Source organism: Pipra filicauda, unplaced genomic scaffold (genome assembly GCF_003945595.2).
Source record: "Pipra filicauda isolate LSUMZ 115617 unplaced genomic scaffold, ASM394559v2 scaffold183_size1465899_pilon, whole genome shotgun sequence".
Classification (NCBI taxonomy): Eukaryota; Metazoa; Chordata; class Aves; order Passeriformes; family Pipridae; genus Pipra; species Pipra filicauda.
Window position 1 is genome coordinate 650,604 of NW_024104291.1, and position 13,544 is coordinate 664,147.

The 13,544-nt window shown below is 41.5% G+C and overlaps 1 protein-coding gene across 5 annotated transcripts in view; it reads right to left on the minus strand.

Moving 5' to 3' along the window:
• Positions 1–4,015: 4,015 nt before the first annotated feature.
• Positions 4,016–13,544, minus strand: part of LOC113998379 (transforming growth factor beta activator LRRC32) — a 58,568-nt gene continuing 49,039 nt past the window's right edge. For all 5 annotated transcript variants that reach the window (XM_039380034.1, XM_039380036.1, XM_039380035.1 and 2 more), the window contains 2 exons: positions 10,710–10,785; positions 4,016–6,125 (listed from right to left, as the gene is read on the minus strand). In XM_039380034.1, the coding sequence (XP_039235968.1) occupies positions 4,185–6,125; positions 10,710–10,785 (2,017 nt within the window). In that variant the 3' untranslated portion in view covers positions 4,016–4,184. The remainder of the gene's footprint in view (positions 6,126–10,709; positions 10,786–13,544) is intronic.

Genomic DNA, 13,544 nt, shown 5'->3' on the forward strand with positions numbered 1-13,544 from the left:
CAGGTTGTTCTAATTCAGGTCAAACAAAGCTAGTCCTGAAGTGATGTATTTCTTAGACTAGCCTGCGTGCATCTGTGCCTTTGCACATGTGTGCACAAACAGAATTGGTAATTGTTTATAGAAAATAATATGGCCAGAGGATACCTTGCTGTGCCAAGTGGGACCTGTTTTTCTTTCTCATGGAGATACAGGGGATTTGGGTTGTGATTTCAGTTTGTTTCTCCTCAGAAAAGTAAAGGAGTACTGAATGGCATGGGGAACAGATAGGAGCAGAAAAGCAAATGCTTTGGGCTCCCAAAATATTTGAAAGCCCTTACTTGTGTTGCATACTAACCCACCGTGGGTAGTTCAGGGCTGAGTAGGGGACCTGCAGAGAGATCTGTAGGCAGAGGCTCTGATGCTCTAATATGGTATTGTCTTGGCTTCGCAGGAAAAAAAGCCAGTACCTCTGGAAACTGAGATTTGATTTTCCACGGATGGTCAATATGAGTCTCGACTTGCTGAACTTTCAGGGCCTCTCTCTGTTTCTGGAATTTCTAGCATTTCTAGTTTTTCCAGTACTTAGCTCTACCTGATCCCACTGCAGAGGATTGTTTTGGGGAAAAAAACACAGCAAACCATGATAGTAAATATTTGAGGGAGATCTAGTGCTGTTCAGCATGAAGAAAAGAAGGTTTTGGGGAGACCTCATTGCAGCTTTCCAGTATCCGAGGGGGGCATATAAGGAGGGAGAGAGACTTTTTATGTGGGCAGATAATGACAGGACAAGGGGGAAGAGTTTTGAACTAAAAGAGGACACGTTTAGATTAGATGTTATGAAGAAATTCTTTACTCAGGGGGTGGTGAAACACTGGAACAGGTTGTCTGGAGAAGCTGTGGATGCCCCACCCTGGAAGAGTTCAAGGCCAAGCTGGAAGGGAATTTGAGTAACTTGATGTAGTGGAAGGTGTCTCTGTCCATGGCACAGGTGAGCTGGAACTAGATGATCTTTAAGGTCCCTTTCCATTCTCTAATTCCATGATTTTATTGTCCTGTCCTATGCAAACACCTGCAGAGAGGAAGGCATTTGTTGTATGCAGCAATTTAAAAAAAAATGCACTGGCTGCATAAATCCCAAACACTTTATTACATATCCCCAAATCCCAGAAGGATATCCTTGGTTTAGCAGTAGGAGCTCTTTTTGCATCAACAGAGTCTGTTGCAAGGACTTTATGAAAAAGTAATGACTGAGGGTGTAAAATTTTTATTGCAGAACTACAGTCAAAACAGCCTACATTGTGCCTACTATCCTGGTTTTGGCTGGGATAGAGTTAATTTTCTTCTTCATTAAACCATTACACCAACCTATTAGGAAAATGGGGCTGACTGGCAGAAAGACGTGTGACTAAAGACGTGTGACTAAGATGTGTGACTAAAGGCTGTGTTTGATGCAGGATCAGATACTTTGGTGTTTGGGCTTTTTGCAGACACAGTAACAAATGGAAAAGGCAAACAGATGCGGCTGTCATCTACATACCCCTATTTTGAGGATTAATACCATGTAGAGGTCACATTTCTACCCGTTTTTCCTCTCTATTTTATCCATATTTTCTTTCCCTCGTGCTCCTCACCCCATCCAAAATAATAGAATTAGATGGAGCAGGGTCATGTCACTTCTTGGTTTATTATGCTGCTAACAGAGAAACACAAACAAGCCATGCTGCATTTTGCTCCTGAGACTTATTCTTAAGAAAACTGTTTCTGCTCCCAAGGAAGTCAATGAAAGTCTAATTAGTCCCAGATGTTTAGTAATAACAAGCATTTCCTATTGGGAGACCCAAATAAAAGTAGCGTTAAAACCATTAATTAAATGGGTTTGGCTCTGTCATCAGATATTTAACTAATTCCAACTTGATGCTAATCAAGCTGACTGGCTCTCAGAAGGAGATATGTTTGCCATGCTCGACACAAAAGCTGTGAACTCAGTGTATGGCAAATCAGCCCACATCTGGGCACAGAGCTCAGCTTGCCTTCACACACACACAAAGGAAAAGCTCATTAACTTCAGCATCAGGCTTCCCTGCAGCTACCGCTTGTGCAAACATTTTCCTACAAGAATAAGGTCTTTAGCCAATGATTAGCACGAGCTTTTGTAGATGTTTTATCAGGCCCCACTGCTGCTGATGGTTTGTGCGAATTTGTAGAATCTCAGAATCACAGAATGATTTGGGTTGGAAGGCACTTTCAAGACCACCTAGTTCCAACCCCCTTGCCATGGGCAGGGACACCTTCCATGTTGCTCAAAGCCCCATCCAACCTGCCCTTGAACACTTCCAGGGATAGGGCTGCCACAACTTCTCTGGAAAATCTGTTCCAAACTTTTGCCTACATCTTCAGTAGATCTTGTTCTCCACTGGCCATACTCTGAGATATGGAGCAGCTGCCCCTGCTCCAAGACCAGGAGGTAAAAGGTGAAGTCTGAATACCATAGAAAAATATAAAGGCTTTTCTTTTAATCTATGGAGCGTTCCAAGCTGGTGGTTTAATATATTCACAACCCTGTGCTTTTTATTAAGTTCAAAGATATTTTTTTATTGTACAAAATTCCACAGTGAAAATCACCAGCCAGTTTCTTACATAAATGCTTTAAAAAAGAATTATACACCTTTTTGTAGTGTGTTAATTTTGACATTCACTGGCTGGAAAAAATAGGTATGGAGCAGCAATTTGGCTCTGAGTTATTTACTTGGAGAGGTTTCAGTTTGACCTCTATTACTCTTGTATGTTTTAATGTACATTTACAGGCATTAAAAGAAAACCTGACACAGTTCCTTTCAAAGCCATTGAACCCTGTTAGCAGGTCAGTCTCCCCCTCTTGCTGAGCTTTTCTTAACTTCAAAATGGTTAATTTTCTGTCATGGTTTAGAACACAAGGTATGTCAGTGTCAACTTTTAGCAACAGAACACGTTAGCCACCTTAAACCCATCATAGAATGAGGATCTATGTAACTTTTCTTGCAGCCCATCCTATAGACCATAATATCTCTTTAGGGAGAGACAGTTGACATCTGATCTGAATAATGTCTCAGGACTAGGTTCCCTGTGTATCATTTCAGAATGATATTTTTAAAGTACCTTTTTGTAGACTAAATCCTGTGACCTTTAAAAATAGATATATTATTCTTCTGCATTGAAATGCAACTGTATGTAGTGAATTGCCAACAGTTTTCCTCAGAAATAAAAAAATTTCAGTCCAATGATAGCTGGTTAAAATTCATCTCCAAGATTTTTCTTTTAAAAAAATGTTCACCCTGGAGATTAATTTCTTCACATTAAACTTGGTTAAATATGCATTGCACATGAGGGGCAAATTTCTCCTCTTTTAGTTGAACTGTAGACCTGTGAGCTTCTGAGAAGATCTGGGTAATGTATAGTGCAGTTGTTTCTTGCTTGAGACTTCTTCTACATCGCTCATGGGTAATAAGTTCCAGGACTAATTGACCTCATATACTGCTCATGTCTTGCCCTTGTGACTGGAGCAACATCCTAACAAACATTTTCTAGATTTTCTAGATGGCAGCCACGAGCACAAGAGCACAACAGACACGAACTGTAATTTCCTTTTTTTTTTTTTTTTTTAGCTAAATTCTCATTGGTTTGGAACTCTTGGGAAATTTGCAACCAACTTCAAGGAGTGAAGATTGTGTTTTGACCCACTCTGGTATATTTTGGTATGATTTCAGTCTAAGAAGTGTTAGGACCTAACCACTTAGGAAAAAACAAAGCTCAGACCAGACCAAATCAAAACATCTTATGGAGGCACATAACTTTGAGAAGCAGTTTCCTACGTGGCTGATGTAATCCATGAGCTTTGAGCTTAGTGGAAAGTCTCAGGTCTCAAGACCTTAGAGGGCTTTTTCTTTCGGTCTGGTTTAAATTACACACCCCTCAAAACAGCAACAGCACTTTACAGTGGTCTCCTCTACCACTGTATGAACTTGTTAAGCAGATCTGCATGTGAATGAAACAAGTGCAAAACATGGCAAATTCTCCTTCTGGTCCCTGGAACCCAGACCACTACAGGGGCACTTCAAAACCATCTTAAAATCCACAGTTAAAAATCAAAGATGAGAGTTTCACCCTTTATTTATACACACTGCCAGTGTAGCACCTGATTTCTTCAATTTTCAAGGCATTTTGTGATTCTATGCTTTAAACTGATGGCTGAAGTTTTGCCTGCGGAAGCAAAAAAATGAACCTGCACCGATGATAATCACAGATAAAACCAACACAAATGTTAATATAACAAGGATGTTGATTTTCTTCAGATCCTCTTTTTCACAGTCTTCTGATCTAATGTTCCAAATGTACATTTCTTCCTGATACCCGAAGTTCTGAGTGTACTGGCACGTTAAGTGCTCCACGTTGGGGATCTGGACATTTTTGTTCTGTATCATTGATGAAAGCCAGATGTTTCCACAGCAGTCGAGTGGGTTCCCAGTGAGATATAAGTTTTTAAGTGAATTTTCTAATGCTAAAATGTTGCTGTTCTGTAATGTACTGAACTTATTGTTCCGTAGGTCCAGAACTTCCAGTGGAGAGTCACTACCCCACTTAGGCAGCCAGTTCAGCTGATTTTCAGAGAGGTTTAAATGTTTAAGGTGACTAAAACAAGGCAAGTCAATATTTAAATCCATCAAGCTATTTCCATGTAAATACAAATATTCCAGAGACTTTTCCAGTCCTGACAGTGCTTTAAGTTCTATTTTCAGTCCAGGGTTCATGGTGAGATCTAAGACAATCAGAGAAGTCTTGTAGAAGCTGTGTGCTGGTAGGGTGTTCAGCATGTTGTCAGCTAGGTACAAGTACTGAAGAGTAGGAGAATCAACAAATGATACACAACCACTTTCCTCTCCAGCAAGTCTTTGCTTAGCTAGTCCGGAGTACATGCTGCAAAGGCTGATGTTGTTGCTTTGTAGATTAAGCAGTCTGAGGCCAGGAAGACTGGAGAAGATGTCAAATTGCAGGGTCTGAAGACGGTTATTCTGAATATAAAGCTCCTTCAGATTGGACAACACACCAGCATCAAGGAGAAGGTTCTGCAAAGCATTGTAGCTCAAGTCAAGGACAGTTAGGGACATTAATGCATTGTCATAAGTTACCAAAAATGCTTGGAGACAGTTTTTACTGAGATTAAGGGTGTGAAGGGACAACATTGATTCAAAGAATTTATCAGGAATGGATTTGATTTCATTATAACTTAAGTCTAAATATACAAGCTGGGATAAATAAGGAGAACTTATGTTTCTACTTTGCTTCTGATCAAGAAGATGAAAAGAACCATCTAGCCACTCATTTTCCATGTAATCCTTTTTATTATGAGGGGATTCAGTAGTGAGCTGGATTAAATTATTTGATAAATTCAGAGTTACCAGTTTATTTACCTGAGGGAAGACTGGGAAGTGAAGCAATTTGTTTTCACTCAGATCCAGACATCTTAAGCTATATTCATCATCTGACTTTGTGATGTGGAAGGTCTCAATGCTATTCCTGCTAAGGTCAAGTATCTCCAGCTGCCTGAGGTTGAAATCGGAGATGCAAGTAATTGAATTTGTGGAGAGATTGAGTTTGGAAAGGTTCACTAGAGTCTCAAAAGCACCTTCTTCTATTTCCATGATGATATTACTCTGAAGATCTATCTCCACAAGACTGGGAGATCCCTGAAACATCTTGTGTGATATCATTACAATACTGTTGTCTGCCAAGGAAAGATACTGCAGTGTTGGAGCTTGTTTAATGAAATACTCAGCCATCCCATTGTACAGACTGTTATGCGACAAGTCCATTATTTCCACCTTGGGTAAAAGTCCAATCCCCTCTGTTCCATTCTGAGCAAGCTCATATAAGTGATTCTTGGCTAAATTTATTTCCAGCAAGCTTGTCATGTGTGCAAACACTCCAGGCGTGATGAAGCTTATCTGGTTAGAGCTTAAATCCAGACACTGGAGGGAAGTGTAAAGTGATAATGGCATTTCAGGGATGCTTTGAATCAGATTTCCAGACAGATCTATTTTGTTTACATTTAGATGGAGCTCATGAGGGATTTGGTGGAGGTCTTTGTTGTGGCAAAATGCCTGTGAGTTTGCCTGCCAGAAAAAGAGAGAAGAGGGGCTGTCACACAACAAATGAAAAACATGGTTGCATTAAATACAAGGAAAATAACATTCAGCATCCAGGCAGGTCTTTCTTCTGAAACACTGATCACACCACTTTCTCTGAGCACTCAGACAGCAAGAACAACAATCCTAACACTTCTTTGCAGCTAACAGCACTCATTTCATTTTAAAGACATTTCTGACTTACAACAGTAGCATTTTATCTGCATGTGATACCTACAAAATGTTCTCCTTCTTGTACCTTTATCCTGGATTCATTTTAATAGTCCCAAGTGAAGAAGTTTTGCCCTTTTTTTCATTGCAATCAAGCACTATTTATTCATTTTAGTTCTGATGTTTAATTTTCTTACTTTTGTCATTGCATCGGATTTTTCAAACTCTACTTGAAATATTAAGTACTACTTAGAAGAGCTTCACTCTGTTGGCAGCATGGGTCCCAAAGCAAAGAAGTGGAAAAACATAAAAGGATCCTATAGCCCAAACCCTGTCTCCCCTTCATATTCATATCCTCAGATATTTGATCATGTCTTCCTTTAGCCATGGCTTAGTTAAGCGATGCGTCTTTAACCAAATCGGTCATTCAACAACTGAAGTATTTCTGATGAAAATCTCTAAACTCTTCTGCTTTTACTATCCGTGTTTACCCTTTTCCTAAGGCTCCAGTTTCCTTCTTCTTGCGTGGGGAGCACACCTTGTGAAACCAGCCATACAAGACACGCATGATACAATATGGAAAAGACAAATTATGTAAAGCCAGCTTTTGAGAGGGAAAAAGCTGTGATGTGCAGTGAGGGTCATGTCTTTTCAGGCCAATTCTCAGCAGCAGATATATGAAAAAAACAAGCATCAAAATCAAATTTATCTTCCAGATGCAAGTCTGTTTAATGGCAGCTAGGATTGAGTCTGTGCCCAGACCAAAGTTTAGAGTGTGTGTTCATCAGCAAGATCAGAAACATGAACATGACCATCCTTGCATAAATGTCAAGCTATATTTTGTTATTAAGGAGAACATACAGCAGTGTGAGGAAGTGGAATGTGAAAGGCTTAAGCAGCATTTAATTCACTGGAGGAAAACTCTTGTTATGAATATATTTGGGTGTCTGGGGCATACAGTGTTCATGAAAAGATCAGAAAAGAAAGAAGTAAAGAAAGAAATCTGTTGAATCTTAACTTCAGTGGAGAAGCAGAATCCAGATTCCATGACACAATGCTTTTCAGACATTAAAGAAACATTTAAAGTAAAAAATATTAAACCCCTTCTGTTTCATGTGAACTTTGAGGTGAATTAAGTGGCAGATCTGTTTAGGAGAAGTGGGGCACTAGTCAATGTTTTGTGAATCTCTTTTGCATCATCTGAATTTTGGAGACCACACAAAAATATGCCAGAGAAGCGTTAAGTGCTTATTCAAACTCTAGATATATACAGACTGCTCCGATTCCTTCATGTGATATATCTAATCCCAAAGATCCCAAGTAATTGACTATTAAACCCTGAACACCTTCCTTTTTTTTCCCCTCCAAGTCACTTAAATCTCACCCAGATAAAAAAATTGGGAAAAAAAGAAGGAAATCTTCTGGCTTCTCCCTGAAATTATTTCTTTACTGCAAAGTCCCCATAGAATTGCTCATTTTGAGCTAAAATATGCCCTGAGTTGGCTTAGCTCCAAGGCACAAGAAGGAAGCCTCTTCTTGTTTGGTTTGTTGAAGAGGAAGAAGCCAAAAGGATACAAAAATACAGAGTGAAAGCAGCAGGTGCTTTGCAGCCTAAGGCAGATGCCAGGTTTCTTCCCACACTTTGAGCCAGATCTCAACAAGTGTTAAACCCCCTCCACGCCTTGTGGGCAATGAGCATCTTAGCAAAGTCCTGATCCAACTCCTGTTGATGCCAGTTGGCAGGTTTTCACTGAAGTTGATGGGTGAGAAGACAGTCCCAGATCACCAAGTATCTTACAGGATTTGGCCTTTAATTTACATCCATGGAACCTTCCCAGTAATAAAAGAGACTGATCAAATCTGTACCTCCCACTGTCTGATATTTGTTCTTATAACATTTCCCCTCTCATTATTTTTTTTAAAGTTTCATTCCTTTTCACTGACTGTTTTGATCCTCACCAAATTTCTTATCTTTTGCACCATCTTTTTTCCCCTGAGGCTCAAACAGCATGAATGTCATTCTCATCAGCAGTAGAAAGAAAAGATGAAGTACATCTCAGTGGATTGGAGCAAACAGCATCTGTTTGATATATCTCTCCTCCTCTCACCTCTTAGCCCAATGGGTTGGCAGCCTGAGACTGGAAAAGTCTCAGGCTTTTTTTTCCTCATGTTCTGACTTCATCATCTTTGCCACTGCTGTCATCAGTTTATTCCACATCCATTGGCAAGAAGTACTGCAGGGTGAGGAGCACTTGACCCCTTCAGTGTCTGGTCCCATTCATGTGCTGGCAAAAAATGACCCAACAGTTCAAAAGCTGAGCATCATTTGGATTCTGACTCCAATTCTTCACTGCTCAGCACTATGTGGAAGTTGTCATTCACCTTAGTAAGAGCCCTACAAAAAAGTGGCTGGATCCAAGCCTTCACTTGTGTTCTATGTTATCAACTTATGAACATGTGAACCAAAGAATTTGGGCTGGAGCCACTTGGCAATGACCTGCACTTGAATGGTCTCCATGACTGTTCTCAGAAGAACTCCCCAGCTACACAACCAAACCTTAGCAGTTTGCCCATGTACCCCACATCAGCTGGCCTATAATAACCAGTTACGCACATATTCTTGCATCACCTCAATGCAAGGTAAAATAGAATTCCCTAAAATCCTCTCCCTTCTATAAATTATTTCAAAGCTTATCCTTTGCCAGTTAACACGAAATAGCAGAAACATCTTTCTTTGGGATGTGAACGTGATCTAGTTGAAGCCCTACCTGCCTGTGGAAGGCAACATGAGTTAGGAAGAAGCTCCTGACATTTAAGCTGTGCCTTGTTGTCTTGCAATAAGTAGATGTGCCATAACTGGTACAATCAGTGCATGTCAGTCCTTTGGGGGGGGGGGGGGGGGGCTGGTAGGAAGTGTTCAATTCCTCTTTTAGGACTCTAGTTCAATGACAGGAGCACTAGTGGTGAGTCAGAGAAGGGCATAAGTTTCTCATTCATCCCTCTTCCAGGAGACTTGGGATGAAAGTTTCCATTTCTGAGTTTTTGCTCTTCTAAAGTGTCATCACAGGGAAGGTATCAAGTAGAACAGTAAGGCTGTGACGAAAAATGATAATGCAGGACTTCAACGGACCATCAGTTAATCCAGTAGCTCCCTCTTTCTTTAAGTTTTGTTTGGATTTACACCCACCTTCCATTGGACCAAACATCGTCTGAAGGAAGACAATCAGAAAGGACATTAGCAGGGCTGAGCCGTTAATTTATATCAGATGAGCATCCCAGACCTTGACTGCAGTGTGTTTTCTGTCAGAACTAAATTTATCCCAGTTTAGCTGCACACAGCCCTGGTTTGTTGGCTTGATGAAAGCAAAGGAGTGGTGGAAACAAGCATGTGTTTACTCCTCAGCAGTCAGCCTGGTCTGTGACCCATCAAGAAATGAGAGGGGATGAATCTACTTGGGTTATTGCACGTCTTGCCCAGCCTTCATATGACTATGATACATGGGACCCGAGCTGACATGTTGACAGTGGCTTCATCAGTCTTCCTTCTCTAGCCAATGAGCTGAGATGCCCAGACACCTTCCCAAGATCTTTTTATATATACTAGGTCTTAATTCCTTTGGAATTCAGGAAGTGCAGCAAAACATCAGGGTGGACAGGAATGGAATGAGTCCCATAAGGGAGTTCTGTACAGCTAGCAAATAATTTTTTTCCCTATTTTGGAAATTCTTGAGGATTTGTGCTGAACAGCTTCAATGTTCAGGAAAAAAAAAGTTATTCTTAAATGGTCTGTTACAATCAGAAGCACTTTGATAGGGAAGGGAGAAAGTTCAGCTGTGAATAACATTCATAGTACTGTTTCAGGTGCTCACAAAAATTCAAGGAACAAATTTTGTACTAGGTCAAGAGGCTTTGTCACTTCATTTCCCTCCAGCAGAAGTCAGGTACAACTTCCCTGGCAGCAATGCTGTGTCAGGGCACAGGAGGTCAGCCTCCCTGTTATTACAAAAGGGCTAGTATAGATGCATTTCACAGAAGATACTTTATTTAAAGCACAAAGAACATGGGCTTGATACAAAGGAGTTGATTTTAGGTCCAAGTTCTTTCTCTGTCTCAGTCACAGAATCCCTGTCTGGTCTTGGGGAATTCAGGTCAGCTTTCTTTTAGCCAGCTCCCCCTTAGAGAAAAATGGAGATAGTGACCCTTCTTCCAACCTCACCCACTCCACCTCTCTTATGTGCTGTCCCTACAACAAGGACACAGCCCAAATCCCATCTCTGCCATCATGGAGAGTCTGGTCCTGGGGGATTCCCATTTTCAGAGATTATAGCTGTTTGTACAGTGCCTGTAACAAGGCAGTCTCAGCCTCATTTGGGATTTCAAGGGGCCTGAGTAAAGCCTTACCATTTCACAGGATGTCCCTTCTGCGGTTCTTGTGTTCACCACTGCCAGTAAGAAGATGATGTACAGTTTCATGGTTCTGCAGGTAAAATTAATTACTGTTAGATTTCAGCTAGGACAGAGTGGTTAACACATGTGAAAGCTGGCACCAGATCATCGTCAAGGATGGAGATGGACAAGCAGTGCAATAAATCAACTCATCTCTGAGCTTAACGATTTACCTCTGTAGCCTTGCATTCCTTCGAGTCTGGTGGGAAAAGAGATTTATATGAGCACTTGAAAGGAAGGTCCAAGGCATTTAATGGGTTTGTCCCAGTGTGATTTCAGCTGCTGCCTAGATGATACTCAGGCCACCCAGTGAAGTCCAGATGCTCATGCTGGGCAGTGTCTGGCATCATGGAGAAGGACAACCACTCAGGACTGAGTTACCCACACTCTCCCCATAGAGGCAGCTCAGGTGCTTTCCACTAGGCTGAAGTTTTGGGGTTCTGACTTTTGGGGTTTTTGAAGTTCTGAGCGAAGTGAACAGGCACCTCTCAGAAACAACTACCATTGGGAACAGTTTCCACTTCTATCCACAACATTTTCTACTCATCTAGTCCCAGGGTACCAAAGAGCTTTTACATGTTCATCCTTACTGAGTTAGTACAAGCAGCTTAAAGAATGGACAGAGAACTTTTTGTCCAAATTTTAGTTTTCTAACATTTTTTACTAGTTTTTTACACATCTCAGGTCAGGGCAGGCTTTTAAATGCATCTGAAAGGAGATCATAGAATAATTTGGGTTGGAAGGGCCTTTAAAGGTCACCTAGTCCAACCCCTCTGCCATGGGCAGGTACAGATGCCTTACAAAGAGACAAATATGAAATAGAATGCATTTGTGTGAATCAACGGATTCATCAGAGTTTAACTGTTTGGAAAACACTACAGGAAAGAGCATAGAAATAACTGCAAAAGGAGCAAAAAACCACTGGGAGGCCTGTCACTGGGCAATGGGAGAAAAATACAACCAAAGCCAAAGGAAAGCATTCCTCCTCCAAACAGCTTGTTTCTAGACAGACACTAATGAGGTCTCTTGCTGTGGTCAGCACTGATGTGAGCTCAGGATATCACTTCTTTATGTCAGCCTGTCGCAAACATGTGGACTCTGCCTGTGTTTGTATGGCTTCTTGCTGACAGATCTGAGCTGGTCTTGTCTGCATGCAGAGCCAGTGAGACACACACCCTTTCACAACTGGAAGCCATGCAGCACTGCTTAGCTAGCACCACTCTTAAGTTGTCCCAGGAACAAGCCAGGATCTGGTAAGCTCCAAACACACACCAATCCCATGTACATGAGCCAGAAAAGTCCTGCATCAATGGACTGTTACTCAGTGGCTTCTATCTGGAGAGCATCAGGAGGCTGGAAACAAAAGAGATAGGATCATTCCTGGCTGGTGTAAATCCCTCTGCTTAGTCACTTTTTGAGGGAAGCAGTGGATGGCCATGGTCTTTCACAGCAATAGCAGTTGCTGAACAGTACTGCCAACAGGTTCATGATGGGAACCTGCCCACTCCTCCTCTTCCCTGCCAGAGAATAGAGTTGTGTACTAGGAATAGAGAAACTGGGTAGGATTAGACCACAGCTACTCTATTTACAGACTGTAAACTCCTTTCATTTCACAATAACAACCAGTGACAGATGATAATCTGGGACCCCAAGGTGAAAGAATTTGGAGTTTGTCTTTGGTTGTCAGTAGTGGTATCAGAAGTGTGCTCCTCCACTCTAAAAAACATCAATGATGTAAATTCTTGACCTTTTAATTAATGTTTGCAAAATACACTGAAATCATCCTGTGGAAGGAGGAATTGCTGATGCCACTACTCATACTGCCTCTGTCTCCCCCCTCTGTTCCTTATCCCCCATGTTTAGAGGAGTGGATGCCTCCTAAAGAGTAGAAAATTAGTTTTGTCATTTGAGTATTAGTTTGCTGGCATGGAGAGAAAAGACAAACATACCACTGCTTACAAGGCTTTACTAAGAGCCCTCAAAAGGAAAAGCTTTCTGTTTAGCTGCGATGAATTAAGCTGAGGATATTACCCACAACAGGACACCACCCTGCTGGACAGTATGTGACCCATGCACTCTGCAATGTCTTCCCTTGTCACACCATCAGTAAAAAAAAAAAAAAAAAATCATCCCTTTGCTTCTTAAATAGTAAACCTGACACACTCGGGGATCTTAACATGCTTTGAAATTTCCTGCATTTCAAGTTTATAAAGCAACTGGGGAATTGATATATTTAAACACAAAAATCTGATGTAATGGCTTGCTGTGTAAGACAGATCTGTAGTAAGCAAGGATGCTGTCTCTCAAGGTGCTTCTAAGGTGACTGTCACACCCTGAAGCAGTAGGACATAGTGGTCTCTTCCAATATGAGACCACATGGACTCTGACCAGAGTAAGGTAAGACACTCGTCATAGAATCATTTAGGTTGGAAAAACCCTGTAAGATCATCAGGTCCAACCATTAACCCAGCATGGCCAAGACCCCCACTACACCATGTCCCCAGGTGCCACATCTACACATCTTTTAAGGCTATTTCCCCCTGAGCTGTCATGATACACCCCAAGCTCCTTGAACATGAAGATTCCCTTCCCAGGGTGGTTTTCAGTTCTTGTCCAGCTGAGGAGCTTTTCCTGATTAGCTTTTCTCCAGACAGCATTTAGACCTTCCTCAGTAACACCTAGTGTGACACAGCACTGCGTCCCCCTCCTCTCTACCTTCTGGGCAGGTCTGAACAGCCCCCCGCCCTTCCCCCAGCGTTGAGCTCAGGGCTCACAGGGCCTGCATTACCC